Source organism: Bombina bombina, unplaced genomic scaffold (assembly GCF_027579735.1).
Source record: "Bombina bombina isolate aBomBom1 unplaced genomic scaffold, aBomBom1.pri scaffold_565, whole genome shotgun sequence".
NCBI lineage: Eukaryota > Metazoa > Chordata > Amphibia > Anura > Bombinatoridae > Bombina > Bombina bombina.
Genome location: NW_026511051.1, coordinates 235,001 through 255,399, shown reverse-complemented (window position 1 = coordinate 255,399; position 20,399 = coordinate 235,001). Strand labels below are relative to the sequence as shown.

The following is a 20,399-nucleotide window of genomic DNA, read 5'->3' as shown; positions in this document are numbered from 1 at the left end:
CTTGGTGATCAGTAAGGCTTGGGTGATCAGTTAGGGGGTAGGGCTTAGGTGATCAGTAAATAGCGTAAATTATTGAGATCAGTAAGGTGGTAGGCTATGGGCGATCAGTAAGGGGGAAGAAGGCTTGAGTGATCAGTGAGGTGGTAAGGCTTGGCCGATCAGTAATGGTGTAAGCTTTGGCAATTAATAAGGGGTAAGCTACCTCCTACTGAGAGTGCAATTTCTTCTGCTGGTTATATTTACGCAGGTTTTCAGTACCCTATACTCAAGTATAGAAACTTTTAGAATAGGTAGGAACACCACAGGAAAATGTATCTATTTTACTATTTCAAATGCTGAAATAAAAGTAAAGGGAGCTACTTGTAAACAATCTAATACACTCCAGTAGGTAAAAATAGATTGCTGTAAAAAAATAAAGTTGAAAAACATTTATTTTAGGATTCATATAGAGCATACAATTTTAAAACAGCATTCCAATTTACTTCTATTATCTAATTTGCTTTGTTTTCTTGGTATAAACAGAAAAGCTCTCCTTTAAGGAGTTGCAATCACGTGGGATTGTTGATACAAAGGTACATACCGCAAGCATAACAAAGCTACAGCAAATTAACCACTACTCTCCAATATCAGAAGAAATTACAGTTCTTAACTACCTGGGGTCTGATGAAGTAGCGATTCTTATCAATGTGCTCATTAGTACCAGAGTACTAATGTATTCAAGTTTAAGACTCCAAGAGAATATTATTTGGTGTAGGGTTGCACCGATACCATTTTTTTATGACTGAGTACAAGTACCGATACTTGTTTTCAAATACTCGCCGATACCAATTACCGATACTTTTTTTTTTATGTCATGTGACAGTTTAACAAGCACAATACAGACTAATTATTTAAGATTCCTTCTTTATAATTATAAAGGACTGTAATTCAAAAGACATTATGAAATAATAAAAAAGTTCACTGAACATGTTTATAAATAAAAAATATTACAATAAAATATTACATTTAAAGGGGTGATACAATTGGGTTGTAGGGCTGTTATATAACATCAATCTGACATTTGTATGGAGGTTCGACTCTAAGTTGAACAGTCTTTCACTTTCCACACTAGTGAATGGGGCAGAAAGATATTTTTGGGCCATTTTAGCCAGAGCTGGAAATCTGTTTATTAACTGCCCAGTACTTTTATTAACTGCCCAGGGGTTTGTCTGAACGAGGTACAGTGATCTCTCCTACAATAATACAAATAACAGCAATTTGTATTTGCAGAACAATAGTAAACCATTTTTAGTTTAGTCTCCACTCCAGTTTAAAATGAAATGGGTACATGCAGTTTGAAAAAACACCACAAGATAGCATATGGGTAGGAAGTGGAGGTATCGGTTTAAGTATCGGTGCATTTGCATGAGTACAAGTACTCATGCAAATACTTGGTATCGGTACCGATACCGATACTAGTATCGGTATCGGTGCATCCCTAATTTTGGTGTAATTGGATGTTGCTGGATTTCTTTCTTTTTACGTTTCCCCCAGAAGAGCTACTGATTTGTATTAAGAGAATTTTTTTTTTATGTGAAATATTTTTTTGGACTGTTTAAAAAGGATTTATTTTGTCATATTATGTTATGGTATAAAATCTCAATAAAAATAAATAAAAAAAAGTCAGTGAGAAAGTAAATGGTAATAGCCCATAGGGATTTTAATGACAGGCTTCATATTTTGCATCAAATCTTTACTGATTCCAAACAGCAGCAAAGAAAACATACAGAGAAAAAATAAACTACATTGTAACAAGACTGCACCAATCAGCACACAGCAGCCCAATAAACCGTATAGAACAAGCCCAGCACTTCCTCTTTTCTTTGCTGCTTCCAGACAGCAGGTCACATATTCTTTCATCTTAATTGCTAAAAAAACCTAAGATCTGTGTTTATATTTGGATATTTTTCATTTAACAAATTATTAGTTAGATATGCCATAGTTACAGAATGCTTTAACTTTTGTAGATATTATTACTGAATTTCAGTTTTATCAAACCTTTTTTGTAGGTATCCTAAAGCATGAATTAGGCAATAACCTTTTCTGTTGTGCAACTACAGGTTTATCCTTTATTTTTTTATTTCACTTTGTTGCCTGCTTAGACCGAGCACTTTGCTTGCACTCCAGTCTTCCCTGCCTCCCTCATGTCTTCTCTAAGTGGATCACGGAGCAGAGCGCTTCGGTCACGTGTCCACTTCACTGTCTAATTTTTTTCCAATGCCGCTCTGGCATCGCGGTCACACAACTGACCAGTGATTCAAACTCCGGTCGGTCGTGTGAGCCGCTCCTCAGAACGTTATTGGATGGCAGTGTGGCGGTAATGGTTAGGCCCTTTTACTTTTCTTACATGTGGGGCCAATAGTAGGCCCTCTTTTCCATTATGCGCTGCGCGCAGTGCAGAGTGCGCGTTGCCGTTAGCCAGGTCTCTTTCCCTAACAAATCAAATTTATATGGTGGGGTTTGTAAAAAACAGAATTTATGCTTACCTGATAAATTACTTTCTCCAACGGTGTGTCCGGTCCACGGCGTCATCCATTACTTGTGGGAATATTCTCTTCCCCAACAGGAAATGGCAAAGAGCACAGCAAAAGCTGTCCATATAGCCCCACCTTGGCTCCGCCCCCCCCAGTCATTCAACCGACGATTAGGAGAAAAAAAGGAGAAACAATAGGGTGCCGTGGTGACTGTAGTGTATAGAGAAAGAAATTTTTCAAACCTGATTAAAAAACCAGGGCGGGCCGTGGACCGGACACATCGTTGGAGAAAGTAATTTATCAGGTAAGCATAAATTCTGTTTTCTCCAACATTGGTGTGTCTGGTCCACGGCGTCATCCATTACTTGTGGGAACCAATACCAAAGCTTTAGGACACGGATGAAGGGAGGGAGCAAATCAGGTTACCTAAACGGAAGGCACCATGGCTTGCAAAACCTTTCTCCCAAAAACAGCCTCCGAAGAAGCAAAAGTATCAAATTTGTAAAATTTGGCAAAAGTGTGCAGAGAAGACCAAGTCGCTGCCTTACATATCTGATCAACAGAAGCCTCGTTCTTGAAGGCACATGTGGAAGCCACAGCTCTAGTGGAGTGAGCAGTGATTCGTTCAGGAGGCTGCCGTCCGGCAGTCTCATAAGCCAATCGGATAATGCTTTTCAGCCAGAAAGACAGAAAGGTAGCCGTAGCTTTTTGTCCTCTCCTCTTACCAGAGTAAACGACAAACAAAGATGAGGTTTGTCTAAAATCCTTAGTTGCTTCTAAATAGAACTTTAAAGCACGAACTACATCTAAATTGTGTAACAAACGTTCCTTCTAAGAAACTGGATTCGGACACAGAGAATGAACAACTATTTCCTGGTTAATATTCCTGTTGGAAACGACCTTCGGAAGAAAACCAGGCTTAGTACGCAAAACGACCCTATCTGAATGGAACACCAGATAGGGTGGGTTACACTGCAGAGCAGATAATTCAGACACTCTTCTTGCAGAAGAAATAGCAACCAAAAACAGAACTTTCCAAGATAGTAACTTGATATCTATGGAATGTAAGGGTTCAAACGGAACCCCTTGAAGAACTGAAAGAACTAAATTTAGACTCCAAGGAGGATTCAAGGGTCTGTAAACAGGCTTGATTCTGACCAAGGCCTGTACAAAAGCTTGTACATCTGGCACAGCTGCCAGTCGTTTGTGTAACAAGACAGATAAAGCAGAAATCTGTCCTTTTAGAGAACTTGCTGACAATCCCTTATCCAAACCGTCTTGAAGAAAGGAGAGGATCTTAGGAATTTTAATCTTACTCCAGGAGAATCCCTTGGATTCACACCAACAGATATATCTTTTCCATATCTTATGGTAAATCTTTCTAGTCACAGGTTTTCTGGCTTGGACCAGAGTATCTATCACAGAATCTGAAAACCCACGCTTAGATAAGATCAAACGTTCAATTTCCAAGCAGTCAGCTGTAGAGAAACTAGATTTGGATGTTCGAATGGACCTTGTATTAGAAGATCCTGTCTCAAAGGTAGCTTCCATGGTGGAGCCAATGACATATTCACCAGGTCTGCATACCAAGTCCTGCGTGGCCACGCAGGAGCTATCAGAATCACCGAGGCCTTCTCCTGTTTGATCCTGGCTACAAGCCTGGGGAGGAGAGGGAACGGTGGAAACGCATAAGCTAGGTTGAACGACCAAGGCGCCACTAATGCATCCACTAGAGTCGCCTTGGGATCCCTGGATCTGGACCCGTAGCAAGGAACCTTGAAGTTCTGACGGGACGCCATCAGATCCATGTCTGGAATGCCCCATAATTGAGTCAACTGGGCAAACACCTCCGGGTCGAGTTCCCACTCCCCCGGATGTAAAGTCTGACGACTCAGGTAATCCGCCTCCCAGTTGTCTACTCCTGGGATGTGGATTGCAGATAGGTGGCAGGAGTGATCCTCCGCCCATTTGATGATTTTGGATACCTCTCTCATCACCAAGGAACTCTTTGTTCCCCCCTGATGATTGATATAAGCTACAGTCGTCATGTTGTCCGACTGGAATCTTATGAATCCGGCCTTCGCTAGTTGAGGCCAAGCCTGGAGAGCATTGATATCGCTCTCAATTCCAGGATGTTTATCGGAAGAAGAGACTCTTCCCGAGACCCTAGACCCTGAGCTTTCAGGGAGTCCCAGACCGCACCCCAGCCTAATAGACTGGCGTCGGTCGTGACAATGACCCACTTTGGTCTGCGGAAACTCATTCCCTGAGACAGGTGATCCTGGGACAACCACCAACGGAGTGAATCTCTGGTTATCTGGTCTACTTGAATCTTTGGAGACAAGTCTGTATAATCCCCATTCCACTGCTTGAGCATGCACAGTTGTAATGGTCTTAGATGAATTCGAGCAAAAGGAACTATGTCCATTGCTGCAACCATCAATCCTACTACTTCCATGCACTGAGCTATGGAAGGCTGCAGAATAGAGTGAAGAACTTGACAAGCGTTTAGAAGCTTTGACTTTCTGACTTCTGTCAGGGAGATCTTCATTTCTAAAGAATCTATTATTGTTCCCAAAAAGGGAACTCTTTTCTACGTTCACCTTCCACCCGTGAGATCTGAGAAAGGCTAGAACGATGTCTGTATGAGCCTTTGCCTTGGAAAGAGACGACGCTTGAATTAGAATGTCGTCCAGGTAAGGTGCCACTGCAATGCCCCTTGGTCTTAGAACCGCTAGAAGGGACCCGAGCACTTTTGTGAAAATTCTGGGAGCAGTGGCTAGTCCGAATGGAAGAGCCACGAACTGATAATGTTTGTCCAGAAAGGCGAACCTTAGGAACTGATGATGATCTTTGTGGATAGGAATATGTAGATACGCATCCTTTAAATCCAAGGTAGTCATATATTGACCCTCCTGGATTGCAGGTACCTTGTTCCACAGTTGGAACTGGGTGTATCACTCCCATCTTTAACAGGTCTTCTACACAATGTAAGAATGCCTGTCTCTTTATTTGGTTTGAAGATAAGTGAGAAATGTGGAACCTTCCCCTTGGGGGTAGTTCCTTGAATTCTAGAAGATAACCCTGAGAGACTATTTCTAGTGCCCAGGGATCCTGAACATCTCTTGCCCAAGCCTGAGCAAAGAGAGAGAGTCTGCCCCCTACTAGATCCGGTCCCGGATCGGGGGCTACCCCTTCATGCTGTTTTGGTAGCAGCAGCAGGCTTCTTGGCCTGTTTACCCTTGTTCCAGCCTTGCATTGGTTTCCAAGCTGGTTTAGACTGGGAAGCGTTACCCTCTTGTCTAGAGGCTGCAGAGTTAGAAGCCGGTCCATTCCTGAAGTTGCGAAAGGAACGAAAATTGGACTTATTCTTAGCCTTGAAAGGCCTATCTTGTGGGAGGGCATGGCCCTTTCCCCCAGTGATCTCTGAAATAATTTCCTTCAATTCTGGCCCAAAAAGGGTCTTACCTTTGAAAGGAATATTAAGCAATTTTGTCTTGGAAGATACATCCGCCGACCAAGAGCCAGAGCGCTCTACGCGCCACAATTGCAAACCCTGAATTTTTCGCCGCTAATTTCGCTAACTGCAAAGCGGCGTCTAAAATAAAGGAATTAGCTAACTTAAGTGCGTGAATTCTGTCCATGACCTCCTCATATGGAGTCTCCCTACTGAGCGACTTTTCCAGTTCATCGAACCAGAACCACGCCGCTGTAGTGACAGGAATAATGCACGAAATAGGTTGAAGGAGGTATCCTTGCTGTACAAAAATCTTTTTAAGCAAGCCCTCCAATTTTTTATCCATAGGATCTTTGAAAGCACAATTGTCCTCAATGGGAATGGTTGTGCGTTTGGCTAGTGTAGAAACCACCCCCTCGACCTTAGGGTCTGTTTGCCATGTGTCCTTCCTGGGGTCGACCATGGGGAACAATTTCTTAAATATAGGAGGAGGGACAAAAAGGTATGCCTGGCTTATCCCACTCCTTATTCACTATGTCCGCCACCCTTTTAGGTATCGGAAAGGCATCAGGGTGCACCGGGACCTCTAGGAACTTGTCCATCTTGCACAACTTTTCCGGGATGACCAGATTGTCACAATCATCCAGAGTAGATAGCACCTCCTTAAGTAATGCGCGGAGATGCTCTAATTTAAATTTAAATGTCACAACATCAGGTTCTGCCTGCTGAGAAATTCTTCCTGTATCAGAAATGTCTCCATCTGACAAACCCTCCCTCACTGCCACTTCAGACTGGTGTGAGGGTATGACAGATAAATTATCATCAGCGCCCTCCTGCTCTACAGTGTTTAAAACTGAGCAACCGCGCTTTCTCTGAAATGCTGGCATTTTGGATAAAATATTAGCTATGGAGTTATCCATTACTGCCGTCAATTGTTGCATAGTAACAAGCATTGGTGCGCTAGAAGTACTAGGGGTCGCCTGCTCGGGCATAACTGGTATAGACACAGAAGGAGAGGATGCAGAACTATCCCTACTTCCTTCATCTGAGGAATCATCCTGGGCAACCTTACTAAATGTGACAGAATTGTCCTTACTTTGTTTGGACGCCATTGCACAATTATCACATACATTTGAAGGAGTAACCACCTTGGCCTCCATACATACAGAACATAACTTATCTGAAGGTACAGACATGTTAAACAGGCTTAAACTGGTTAATAAAGCACAAAAACAGTTTTTAAACAAAACCGTTACTGTCTCTTTAAATGTTAAACAGGGCACACTTTATTACTGAATATGTGAAAAACTATGAAGGAATTATCCAAACTTTACCAAATTTTCACCACAGTGTCTTAATGCATTCAAAGTATTGCACCCCAATTTTGAAGCTGTTAACCCTTAAAATGCGGAAACCGGAGCCGTTTGCAATTTAACCCCACTACAGTCCCAGCCACAGCCTTTGCTGCGACTTCACTTATCCCAGGGGGGTATACGATACCAATTCCAGCCTTCTAGGAACGTTTTCTGTGGATACCAGACCCTCTCACATGCAGCTGCATGCACTGCACTCAAAAGAAACTGCGCAATAATGGCGCGAAAATGAGGCTCTGCCTACTACAGAGAAAGGCCCTTCCTGACTGGGAAGGTGTCTTAACTAGTGCCTGGCGAAAAAAACGTTCCCCAAATATTAAAAAGTTTGAAATCCACTTCAAAACCTTAATAATAACTTAAATAAACAATCGATTTAGCCCTTAAGAGTGTCCACCAGTTATTAGCCCATAATAAGCCCTTTATTCTATCTGAAGAAAATGGCTTACCGATCCCCATGAGGGAAAATGACAGCCTTCCAGCATTACACAGTCTTGTTAGAAAAATGGCTAGTCATACCTTGAGCAGAAAAGTCTGCAAACTGTTCCCCCCAACTGAAGTTCTCTAGGCTCAACAGTCCTGCGTGGGAACAGCAATTGATTTTAGTTACTGCTGCTAAAATCATACTCCTCTTTTAAACAGAACTCTTCATCTCTTTCTGTTTTAGAGTAAATAGTACATACCAGTACCATTTCAAAATAACAAACTTTTGATAGAAGAATAAAAAACTACAACTAAACACCACATACTCTTCACCATTTCCGTGGAGATGCTACTTGTTCAGAGCGGCAAAGAGAATGACTGGGGGGGCGGAGCCAAGGAGGGGCTATATGGACAGCTTTTGCTGTGCTCTTTGCCATTTCCTGTTGGGGAAGAGAATATTCCCACAAGTAATGGATGACGCCGTGGACCGGATACACCAATGTTGGAGAAATAAACCCATTTATTTTTTGTTCTTTCTTGGCTGTTCTTTTCCAATAGCACTCTGGCACGTCACAGAACTAGTGGAGTGCAATCTAGTTTAAAGGGACATTCCAGACAAATTTGAAATACATATGGATGCATTTCAGTTTTGAATAGAAGCATTTTTGTAATATACATGTATTAGCAAAAGTGCTTCTAATAAAAGCTATAGCCGTTTTCAAAAGTGTATTTAAGTATGCACCATGCACCAGCATTTCAAACACAGCACTTGTTTAGAGAGCCTAAGGTGCTTGTATAATCTTGTAATGACAATGACTCAATTTCTTAATTGCTGATACAAGACCCACTATCATTCTGAGCAGCTGCAGTATTTAAAATGCTGGTGAACTGACAATATCTAGCAATGCTTCACATCCAGAGAAAAATGTTAACACTAAAACAGTGATAACTTTTACTAGAATAATTTTTGCCAATACATGTATATTGCAAATATGTTTCTATTTAAAGATGTAATTCATCTATGTGAATTTATATTTTGGCCGGAATGTCCCTTTAAGGTTGGAACAATGGTTTAATAGTATACACGTACCCAAGTTAATAAAGATTGTATATATAATTTTAGGAAAAATGATCGTTTATTAGGCTAAGTTTTTTAATACACCTGTTTATGATGATAATATATATTAGCATTTGTTAGGCTTCATTGTATGTTAGCCTGTTTTAGGCTATATATTTTTAATATAGGTTTAATAACCTTCATTAAGGCATTTATTGTGTGCAGATATCATATGCATCTCTCATGCCTAGGTCTCATTAATAGTATATGTATATATTTTCCTTACTCTCTTTTTGTGCCTATATTTTAAGACTTTATTAAATATGGTATTTTAGCCGGTATTATGGCGATATTATATAATAGCCTGTATTAAATATATTCTATATATTTTTATTTGCTTGTTTTGGTTTTTATCAAGTCTGTTTTAGGGTCACTCTTTATAGTATATCGGTATTAGGTTATCATTATAGAAGTGCTTTAGCCTGTTTTAAAGGGACAGTCTAGTACAAAATAAACTTTCATGAATCAGATAGAGAATGTAATTTTAAACAATTTTCCAATTTACTTTTATCACCAATTTTGCTTTGTTCTCTTGGTATTCTTAGTTGAAAGCTAAACCTAGGAGATTCATATGCTAATTTCTAAGCTTTTGTAGGCCGCCTCTTCTCTCAGGGCATTTTGACAGGGTTTCACCACTAGAGGGTGTTGGTTCACGTTTATCATATAGATAACACTGTGCTCAAGCACGTGGAGTTCCAGTGAGCAAGCTCTGATTGGCTAAAATGGATGTCTGTCAAAAGAACTGAAATAAGGGGGCAGTTTGCAGAGGCTTAGAAGGTAATCACAGAGGTAAAAAGTGTATTTATATAACTGTGTTGGTAATGCAAAACTAGGAAATGGGTAATAAAGGGATTATCTATCTTTTTAAACAATAAAATTCTGGTGTAGACTGTCCCTTTAAGCTATATTATATACTGTATATAACCTCTATTAAGGCTATATATTAAAATATCTACTTTTAGCATGATTTTATTAGACATCATCTACCTTAGACCTTAGAGACATGGGTATTAATCTAACCTGGTTCCTTTTATCAGACTATGTCTATGGTATATATTAAACCTGTATAGGCTATATCAATATGAATATATTAGCCGTATTAAACTATATCTTTATTAGTATGTTAACCCTGTTTTTTGGCTTTATTAATATTAGATATTTTTCGCCTGCATTAGGCTATACCAAACAATTTTATAGGTATATATTTTTCTGTTAGTATATTTTTTTGTTTCAATCTGAATGTATTTTGTTGGCTGAAAGATAGCCTGGTGGACTAATGGGCATATATATATATATATATATATATATATATATATATATATATATATATATATATATTTATATTTTATACTTAATAAAAATTCACAGCGCTAGAATGGAAAGTAGAATCTCACCACAGTAAGAGTAAAAATAATAATAAATAATAATAAAAATAGGTAAACACACTCTTTTAAAAAAACTTAGTGCAGCAGAAACGCGTCAAGTCAGAAGAGCCGGTTCAACCAGTTGGAGAGTGATATCTCCTTTGCCTTATCCAGCCTAGAACTTTTTCCTGTGATCAGTACATTTCAACAGAGGGTTTGGATAAAATCACGGAAGATAGCAGTGATCAGACAAAGCCAAGGAATGTATTGAAAGGCATATTCTAACTTCCCTTTTGTAAGTGCATATATATGCAGATAAAAAGGAAAAAAAATCTGCGCTTCTAAGCTAGAGATAAACAGTAAATACCAATATAATATAAATAACATATCAATAAATAAAATGAATAAATGAAAATAATGATGGTCAATAGTTGGGATCAAGATTTATAAAACCTCCAAAATTAGGAAATACCACACTCTTACGTATATTCCAGTATCTTAAACAGTCAGAGTGGTATCAAGTTGCACAAATAAATGTGTATGATGGTTAATAGTCTGTACTTGAATTCACACCAAGCTGTATGCCGTTCTCCTGGGGGTGTATCAACAATAGCCCCCTAAGTGAAGACAACAAAGACTGAAAGACATACACACACAGGCGTACGTAACAGGTGTTGCTTGCAGCAGGTGCTAACCAAAAGACTGCTCACACAAACCGCTAACTACTATTTCCAGCTAAAAAGATTCAAGTGCATACACCTATGTCTTTAAGTGCATATATATGCGCAGTGGGATTTTGCAATAAAGTTTGTCTACTACCTTGAATCTGGGTTGCGTTTGTTTTTTATTTTACAGATATATTTTTTTACCATATCCTCCGGCGCTGTGCTGACGGTCCACGCGGATGCGTGCCTGACCAGTGACTAGCTCCGGTTCGTCACGCGAGCCGCTGCTCAGCACGACACTGGATCTTTCGTTTCTGTATTATATAGCGCTGCGGAATCGGTTTGCGCTCTGCAAATAACCGATAATAATAATAATTTTTTCCCTCTGGATTTGCTTTTGGCCGTCTGTTAGGCCCTCCTTGTTTTGAAATCCTCCAATTGTATTGCTTTATTTCATTTTCTGTGATTTTATTTCCTTATACCTTCTTATCTACATTTTCTGTCTTAACGGAAATTCATCTACTTTTGAAATTTCTATTTCCTATTGTTTTTCTCTCTATTCTATACACTTATAGGGCCTGTCTTCTACATATTGTTATTGTCTTATAGTTCTGATATCCCCCTTTGTTTCCCCCGTCCAGTTTTTTCATATCCAACTCTGTTATCATTTACCTTTTCTATGTGATTTTCTTGTATCTCTTTCCCTGCAGGCTTCCCCTTTGCCTCAGTGCTTTTGACAGGACGACAAAATTATAGCATGTGGATTTAAGTAGGGCTCCTTTACCCTAGGTCCTGAGTTTGTTTGTTTCAGGATTCAATTTTAATCTGTCGCTCTAACTCTGCCATTCAGACTTCTTACGCTTTAGCTCAGTATCAGTCTTTTTTTTATCCTTGTAATTGACTTGGGAAGGCCCTATCTCACCCAGGTGCACATAGAGGCAAAATTCCAGCCTGATGGCCATTAACCCCTCCCCCGGGTTTTTCACATAGGGGTGATAGAACCTCCTCCCCAGAGGTAAAACGGGGTTAAAGAACTCTACTCCCCCAGAGTTTTCAAGAGGGGCATTAGAGCTCCGACTCTCACAAATTTTTGAACTTGGTTACTTTTTGTTTTGAAGTTTATTTGTAGGTGCGTTAAAAATGCAAAATATGAAGCCTCATGTCTTGTCTTAAATTTTGGATTATTATAGCCTATGGTGAATAAATAATCTTGATTTTATTAAAGACAGGAGGCAAATATGCTCCCCCCCCTCCACACTTCTGTCCCTCCCATGATGTGTTAATAAAGATTTTGTTTTCTTGAAATTTCATCTAAATGAGGTTATGGCTGTTGATTTTCCTTTTCTGGGGCTAATTATTTTTCGTTTTTTCCTCTTTCAGTGACTCTGGGGATTTTTTTTCCTTATTTATCTATGGACCATGTCATCTGTTGTTTTCCTTCCTGGGAGTCGCTGTTCCGATTTTGTTCTATGATAGATATTCATTGGAGTTTGTTTCCTTCCTGATTGGCTCCGCTGTCTTATGGTCAAAGAAAAGAGGAAGTGCTGGGCTTGTTCTTTACAGTTTATTGGCCTGCTGTGTGCTGATTGGTGCAGGCTTGTTGCTATGTTTTTTTTTATCTGTATATTCCTTTGCTGCTGTTTGGAATCAGTAAAGATTTGATGCAAAATATTTGCTTCCTGTCTTTAATAAAATCAAGATGATTTAGTCACCATAGGCTATAATAATCCTAATTATTTTCGCACCTTACTTCTCGGAGGGCCATGAGTCTTGTAAACCAGTATTTCTCAACTCCAGTCCTCAAGTACCCTTAACAGGTCAGATTTTCATGATATTTAAAGTAGAGAACAGTTTAAAAAAATCAGCTGATCAGTAACCATGGTTACTAACCTGCTCTCACCTATCAGCTGATTATTTCACCTGTTCTCTACTTCAGATATCATGTAAATCTGGCTGTTAGGGGTATTTGAAGACTGGAGTTTGAGAAACAATATTATAAACCACTATCATATTAGTATATATGAAAAAGCACTATGATAGGGCGACAAGTGACAGATGTACTAATATTATAGTGGTTACAAGACGCAGGACCCTCAGGGAAGTTTCAGGGTTATCCTACAAATTGGGGGACATTTAGGAGATATAGAATTGTAATTAAATTCTTATGTCGGCTCTTTTCTGACCAGAAATCTCATTGTAAAGGTGACACTCATTGAACATATTACAGGCAGACCAGATGAATGGAATTTTTGATAGTTTTGATAAGATATAATAACTAAATACCATTATAAAAATAGACTAGAACATACCTTAGATTTTGTTCATTTTTATCAGACATTTCCATGTTGTTACTTTCTGAATCCAGTTTCTCATCCTTCATGTCTGGCTGAGAGAGAAAAAAATCCCTCATCAAACTAATGACAACTTACATACAGGTATGTGTGAGTTTCACGGACAGTATTTTGTCATTTGAGCAGAGTTCATTCATGTTGCATTGATACAAACAGCTTTCATAGCGCTTCATGGCCAAAATTCTCTGCACACACTGCTTATCAAAACTTAGAAGGGCCTCTGTTTTAAAAACTTAAATTTCCTTTTCAAATACAGTAAAAGAACATAACACTTGTAAATTTAGGAATTTCAATGAGAATAATGACATGCTCTAATTTGATACAGTGTGTAATTGTTAAAATGAATGATCCTAGCTATGTGATTAACTCCATAAAGGGGTTAAACACAAAGGAAAACATAATTTATGTAAGAACTTTCCTGATAAATTAATTTCTTTCATAGTGGCAAGAGTCCATGAGCTAGTGACGTATGGGATATACATTCCTACCAGGAGGGGGCAAAGTTTCCCAAACTTCAAAATGCCTATAAATACACCTCCCACCACGCACACAACTCAGTTTTAACGTATAGCCAAGTAGTGAGGTGTAAAAAAAGGAGTAAAAAAAAAAAAACATACAAAAAGAGTAACTGGAAAAATAATGTGCTTTTATACAGAAAAATCATAACCACCAAAAATTTGGGTGGGCCTCATGGATTCTTGTCACTATGAAAGAAATTAATTCATCAGGTAAGTTCTTACATAAATTATGTTTTCTTTCATGTAAGTGGCAAGAGTCCATGACTAGTGACGTATGGGATACAATACCCAAGGTGTGGAACACCACAGAGTCACTAGAGAGGGAGGGATAACAAATAAAAACAGCTACTTTTCGCTGAAAAAATGAAATCCAAAATAATAATTACGTTTTCTTAAATTTAAAAAAAACTCAAATCATAGGCAAAAAGAATCAAACTGAGACAGCTGCCTGAAGAACTTTTCTACCAAAGACTGCTTCCGGAGAAGCAAACAAATAAAAATTATAAAATTTAGTAAATTTATGCAAAGAAGACCAAGTTGCTGCTTTGCAAATCTGATCAACTGAAGCTCCATTCTTGAAAGCCCAAGAAGTGGCAACTGATCGGTAGAATGAGCTGTAATTCTGAGGAGGAGACTTCCCTGCCTCCAAATAAGCCTTGTGAATCAAAAGTTTCAACCAAGATGCCAAAGAAATGGCAGAGGCTTTCTGACCTTTCCTGGAACCAGAAAAAATAACAGACTAGAAGTCTGAAATCCTTTGTAGCTTCAACATAGTATTTGAAAACTCTTACCACATTCAAAGACTGTATTTCAAAGCTCTTACTACATCCAAAGAATGTAGAGATCTCTCAAGAGAATTCTTAGGATTAGGACATAAAGAAGGAACAACAATTTCTCTACTTATGTTGTTAGAATTCACAACTTTAGGTAAAAATGTAAATGAAGTCCGTAAAACCACTTTATCTTGATGAAATATAAGATAAGGAGACTCACAAGAGAGAGACGATAATTCAGAAACTCTTCTAGCAGAAGAGATAGCCAAAAGAAATAACACTTTCCAAGAAAGTAGTTTAATATCCAAAGAATGCATAGGCTCAAAAGGAGGAGTCTGCAAAATCCTTAAAACCAAATTAAGACTCCAAGGAGGAGAAATGGACTTAATAACAGGTTTGATACGAACCAAAGCCTGAACAAAACAGTGAATATCAGGAAGCTTAGCAATCTTTCTATGAAATAAGACAGAAAGAGCAGAAATTTGTCCATTCAAATTATTTGCAGACAAACCTTTATACAAACCATTCTGAAGAAACTGTAAAATCCAAGGAATTCTAAAAGAATGCCAAGAATTATTATGAGAGGAGCTTTATGAAATATAGGTTTTCTAAACCTGATAATAAATCTTCCTCGAAACAGACTTATGAGTCTGTAACATAGTGTCAATTACTGCATCAGAGAAACCTCTATGACTAAGAACTAAGCGTTCAATTTCCATACCTTTAAATTTAGAGATTTGAGATCCTGATGGAAAAACGGCCCTTGAGGCAGAGGGTCTGGCCTTAAATGAAGTGGCCAAGGCTGGCAACTGGACATCCGGACAAGATCAGCATACCAGAACCTGTGAGGCCATGCTGGTGCTATCAGAAACGCATGAGATTGTTCCATTATGATCTTGGAGATCACCCTTGGAAGAAGTCCATCAAATCTATTTCTGGAAGACCCCACATTTGTACAATCTAATGAAACACATCTGGATGGAGAGACCACTCCCCTGGATGCAAAGTCTGACGATTGAGATAATCCGCTTCCCAATTGTCTACACCTGGAATATGAATCACAGAAATTAGACAAGAGTTGGACTCTGCCCAAGAAAGTATCCGAAATACTTCATTCATTGCTAATAAACTGTGAGTCCCTCTCTGGTGATTGACATATGCCTCTGTTGTGATATTGTCTGTTTGAAAACGAATGAAATGTTCTCTCCTTAATAGAGGCCAAGCCTGAAGAGCTCTGAAGATAGCACGAACAAAAGAAGCCCCTTGAATAATCCGATGATGGTCCAACCACCAAGACAGAAAGAGTTGAATGTTGGGATTTAAGTATATCAACTGTGATATCCGAGTATAATTCCTGCACTATTGATTCAGCATGCAAAGCTGCAGAGGTCTCATATGAAAATGAGCAAAGGGGATCGCGTCCAGTGCTGCAGTCATAATACCTAAAACTTCCATGCACATAGCCACTGAAGGGAATGATCGAGACTGAAGGTTTAGACAAGCTAAAACCAATTTAATTTGCCTCTTGCCTGTTAAAAACAGAGTCATGGACACTGAATCTATCTGGAAACCTAAAACGGTGACCTTTGTTTGAGGAATCAAGAAACTCTTTAGTAAATTGATCCTCCAAACATGCCTTTGAAGAAACAACACTAGTTGTTTCATGTGAGACTGAGCTAGTACCAAGATATCGTCCAAATAAGGAAACACGGCAATACCCTGCTCTCTGATTACAGATAGAAGGGCACCGAGAACCCTCAAAAAGATTCTTGGAGCGGTCGCTAGGCCAAATGGAAGGCAGAGTAGTCCTTAGTCACTATCTTGAAAGTTGGGACACTTACAAACGATTTAAAAGTTTCATATCCAGAACTGGTCTGAAAGAATTCTCTTTCTTTGGGACAATGAATAGATTTGAATAAAACCCCAAACCCTGTTCCTGTAGAGGAACTGGAATAATCACCCCTGAAAGCTCTAGATCTGAAACACAGTTCAGAAAAGCCTGAGATTTCACAGTATTTGTTGGAATATGAGAAAGAAAGAATCTTCTCACGGGAGGCCTTATTCTGAATCCTATTCGATACTCTTGACACACAATATTCTGAATCCACTGATTCTGAAAAGAACCTAACCAAATTTCCTGAAACAATTTCAATCTGCCCTCCACCAGCTGAACCTGATTGAGGGCCGCACCTTCATGCAGTCTTGGGGGCTGGATTAGGTCTTTTATAAGGCTTGGTCTTATTCCAATTTGAGGATGGTTTCCAATTGGAACCAGAGGCCTTAGGGGAAGGAGTAGACTTTTGTTCCTTATTCTGACGAAAGAAACGAAAACGATTAGGAGCCTTAAATTTGCCCTTAAATTTTTTATCTTGAGGTAAGAAAACTCCTACCAGTAACAGTAGAAATAATAGAATTTAATTGAGAAGCAAATAAATACTTACCCTGGAAAGAGAGAGATAGTAATCTAGATTCAGACACCATGTCAGCATTCCAAGATTTAAGCCATAAAGCTCTTCTGGCTAAAATAGCTAAGGACATAGATTTAACATCAATTTTAATAATGTCAAATATAGCATCACAAATAAAATGATTAGCATGTTGTAGCAAAGGAACAATGCTGGTCAAATCATGATGATCTACCTGCCGGGCTAAACTATCCAACCAAAAAGTTGAAGCAGCGGCCACATCAGCCATTGAAATAGCAGGCCTAATATTATAGCCAGAATGTAAATATGCTCTTCTAAGATGAGATTCAATCTTCCTATCTAAAGGATCCTTAAAAGAAGTAAAATCTTCCATAGGAATAGTAGTACGTTTGGCAAGAGTGGAAATAGCCCCATCAACTTTAGGAACTTTTTCCCAAAACTCCAAATTAGCCACAGGTAAAGGATAAGACTTCTTAAACCTAGATGAAGGATTGAAAGAAGAACCAGGCTTAGACCATTCCTTAGTAATCATATCAGAAACAGCATCTGGAACAGGAAAAACCTCAGGAGCAACCTTAGGAGGTTTAAAACAGTATTCAAACGTTTACTGGCTTTATTATCAAGAGGACTAGACTCTTCAATACCCATAATAACCAGAACTTCCTTCAATAAAGAACAAATATAATCGATCTTAAACAGAAAGGACGATTTGTCAATTTCAGAATCTGAATCAGGATCTTATGAACCAGAAGAATCCTCATCAGCAGAGGAAATTTCAGTATGCTGTCGGTCAATACAAATTTAATCAGATTTATGAGAAGTTTTAAAAGACCTTTAAGCAAAAGCTTATCATGACAGATGCTACATAATCGAGCTGAAGAAATAACATCAGTTAATTTACCAGAGACACACTTAGCTTTGGTAGAACTGTGTTCAGGCAGCATGGTTTCTACAGAAACATCAGAGACAGGATTAGATTAAGACATCTTGCAAAATGTAAAAAAAACAAAAAAAAACAAAAAACATTTAAACAAAATAAATATCCAATTTCCTCATATAGCAGTTTCAGGAATGGGAAAAAATGCTTATGCTAAAGTAAGATGCAAAAAATAAGCATCATAGCTCTTAACATGAAGAGAACCAGAAGCATAAAAAGAAGAAGGGATATATACAAAAAAGATTTTAGGCGCCAAGTATGACGCAAAAAGAAAATTAAAATATTTTGGCGCAAGAGCTAACATCAGGAAATGATGCAACTCGCGTCACAATAAGCGCGACTCTGCGCCTAAACAACGTGCGTCAACAAAGACACAGGAAATGACTAAACTTACGTCACCTTAGACGCACTTTCATGGCAAAAACATTTGCGCGCCAAAAATTACGCCATAAAAAGCGGCATTTTGCATCCTGCAAGCCTAGTTTGCCCGCGAACATTTGGAAAATAAAGTCAAATTGAAAGAATCTGAAAACCCCAGGTAAGAAAAAATAAAAAACATAAATTTCATACTGAATTTGATAGTCTGCAGAAAAGGGAAATATACATAGACCTGACTCATGGCAAATATAAGTAAATACATATATTTAAAACTTTATAACATAAAGCGCCAAACATAGCTGAGAGTGTCTTAAAATAATGATACCTACTTACCGGAAGACACCCATCCACATATAGCATACAGCCAAACCAGTACTGAAAAATATCAGCAGAGGTAATGGTATAGGAGTATAACGTCAATCTGAAAAGGGAGGCAAGGAATGAATCCCTGCGACCCATTACAGAGAGCCTTTGAAAGGATTTTCCATGGGCGAAACCACTAAATAAACAGGCAATATTCCCTTCACATCCCTCTGACAAACACTGCTTAGAAGCGCCTTTCACAGAAGAAAATCAAGCACATCTTGCTTCACCACCTCCGCAGGGAGGCAAAGTTTGTAAAACTGAGTGCTGTGTGTGGTGTATTTATCGGCATTTTGAGGTTTGGGAAAATTTGCCCCCTCCTGGTAGGAATGTATATCCCACACGTCACTAGCTCATGGACTCTTGCCACTAACATGAAAGAAAAGGCCCATCTTGGGAGATGGTGAGACAAGAATGGCAGTCATATGCAGCTGCAAATCACTGGCATCTTTCTGCTTGGAGAAAAAAAAAAAAAACAGTACTTGCAGCTCATAAGCACAACTTTACCTATGCGTTTAAACACATTTGCAAGGGGTTAACCACAGTTAGCTAAACTTATGAATTAGAGCATGCATTGTTTTTATTATAATATCTCTAAGTCTAGCAGAACACAGGATTTGATAGTTACTTTATTTCTGCATAAGACGCTGATTTACCTGTTTTACCATACTCTCTCTCTTCCTCCAAAACCACCATCTTCCAGACTTTTTTGGCATCTTCTCTTTTACCCATGATTCAATAGTATTCTAATAGAAATGAAAAGGTTTGCACCATCAGTATGTTGAAATATTAAGAGTCTGGTGTTTTAGCTTTGTGTCAGCCGGTACTTTGTTTCTGGTTGGGCTAATAACATTTACCTTAGGTAGGTTTTTCTGGAACACCTGCATACTTAAAATCATAGGCGCTGCCAGCACCCAGTTGTAATACCTGTCAAAAAGCAGATTTTAAGTATTATTCCAACAGCATATAACCCCATTACATTATTAAAGAGGTAATCAAATTAGTATGCAAGTCATCTAAAGAAAGAAGGGTACATATTCAAATCTGTGCTAGACTTATATGTTGTGAATCAATGTCTCACAATAAAGCAAACTCATGCATTCTTTCTTAAAAACATAAATACAACTGAACATATATCAACTAATATCACTAAAATATTACATTGTAAATAAGCACAGTTAATAGATGTAAATATTAGTACTATATTTATATAATTATATACAGGATATGTGTAATCTCTCTACCCAACGCTATTTAAAAAGGATAGAACACAAAACTAATTGAAATAAAAGGATTAGTATAACCAGTGGTATTCATAGCTTCAAACTGTTAAAGTCACTACTTTACCGGTTATAAATTCTCACTACAAGATTAGGATTGTCAATGATTCCAGGGTTTTCAGCAAATTGTTCATAAGTAACAATGTGCTCCTTGAATTTCTCTGAAAAAAAACATGCAATTAAACTTTTACTATTTCATCAGAAAAGAGACAAAAGTGTTTTTTTTTTTTTAATCTAAAATGCGGCATTTTAAAACTTTTTAAATGGATGTACTGCAAAAAAATAAAGTTTTGTATGCTTGTGAGGTGTCATTGTTCAGCAATAAAGCAAGAGTACTGCTCATCAGCCAGTAGTAATCAGTCCTTAAAGGGACATGAAACCCAAAAATTTTCTTTCATGATTCAGATAGAGAATACAATTTCAAACAACTTTCCAATTTACTTCTATTATTTAATTTGCTTCTT

The 20,399-nt window shown here is 38.3% G+C and overlaps 1 protein-coding gene across 4 annotated transcripts in view; it reads right to left on the bottom strand.

Moving 5' to 3' along the window:
* Positions 1-20,399, bottom strand: part of LOC128643579 (phosphatidate phosphatase LPIN2) — a 212,554-nt gene that overhangs the window by 37,883 nt on the left and 154,272 nt on the right. For all 4 annotated transcript variants that reach the window (XM_053696421.1, XM_053696420.1, XM_053696419.1 and 1 more), the window contains 4 exons: positions 20,003-20,096; positions 19,513-19,582; positions 19,312-19,401; positions 13,219-13,295 (listed from right to left, as the gene is read on the bottom strand). In XM_053696421.1, the coding sequence (XP_053552396.1) occupies positions 13,219-13,295; positions 19,312-19,401; positions 19,513-19,582; positions 20,003-20,096 (331 nt within the window). The remainder of the gene's footprint in view (positions 1-13,218; positions 13,296-19,311; positions 19,402-19,512; positions 19,583-20,002; positions 20,097-20,399) is intronic.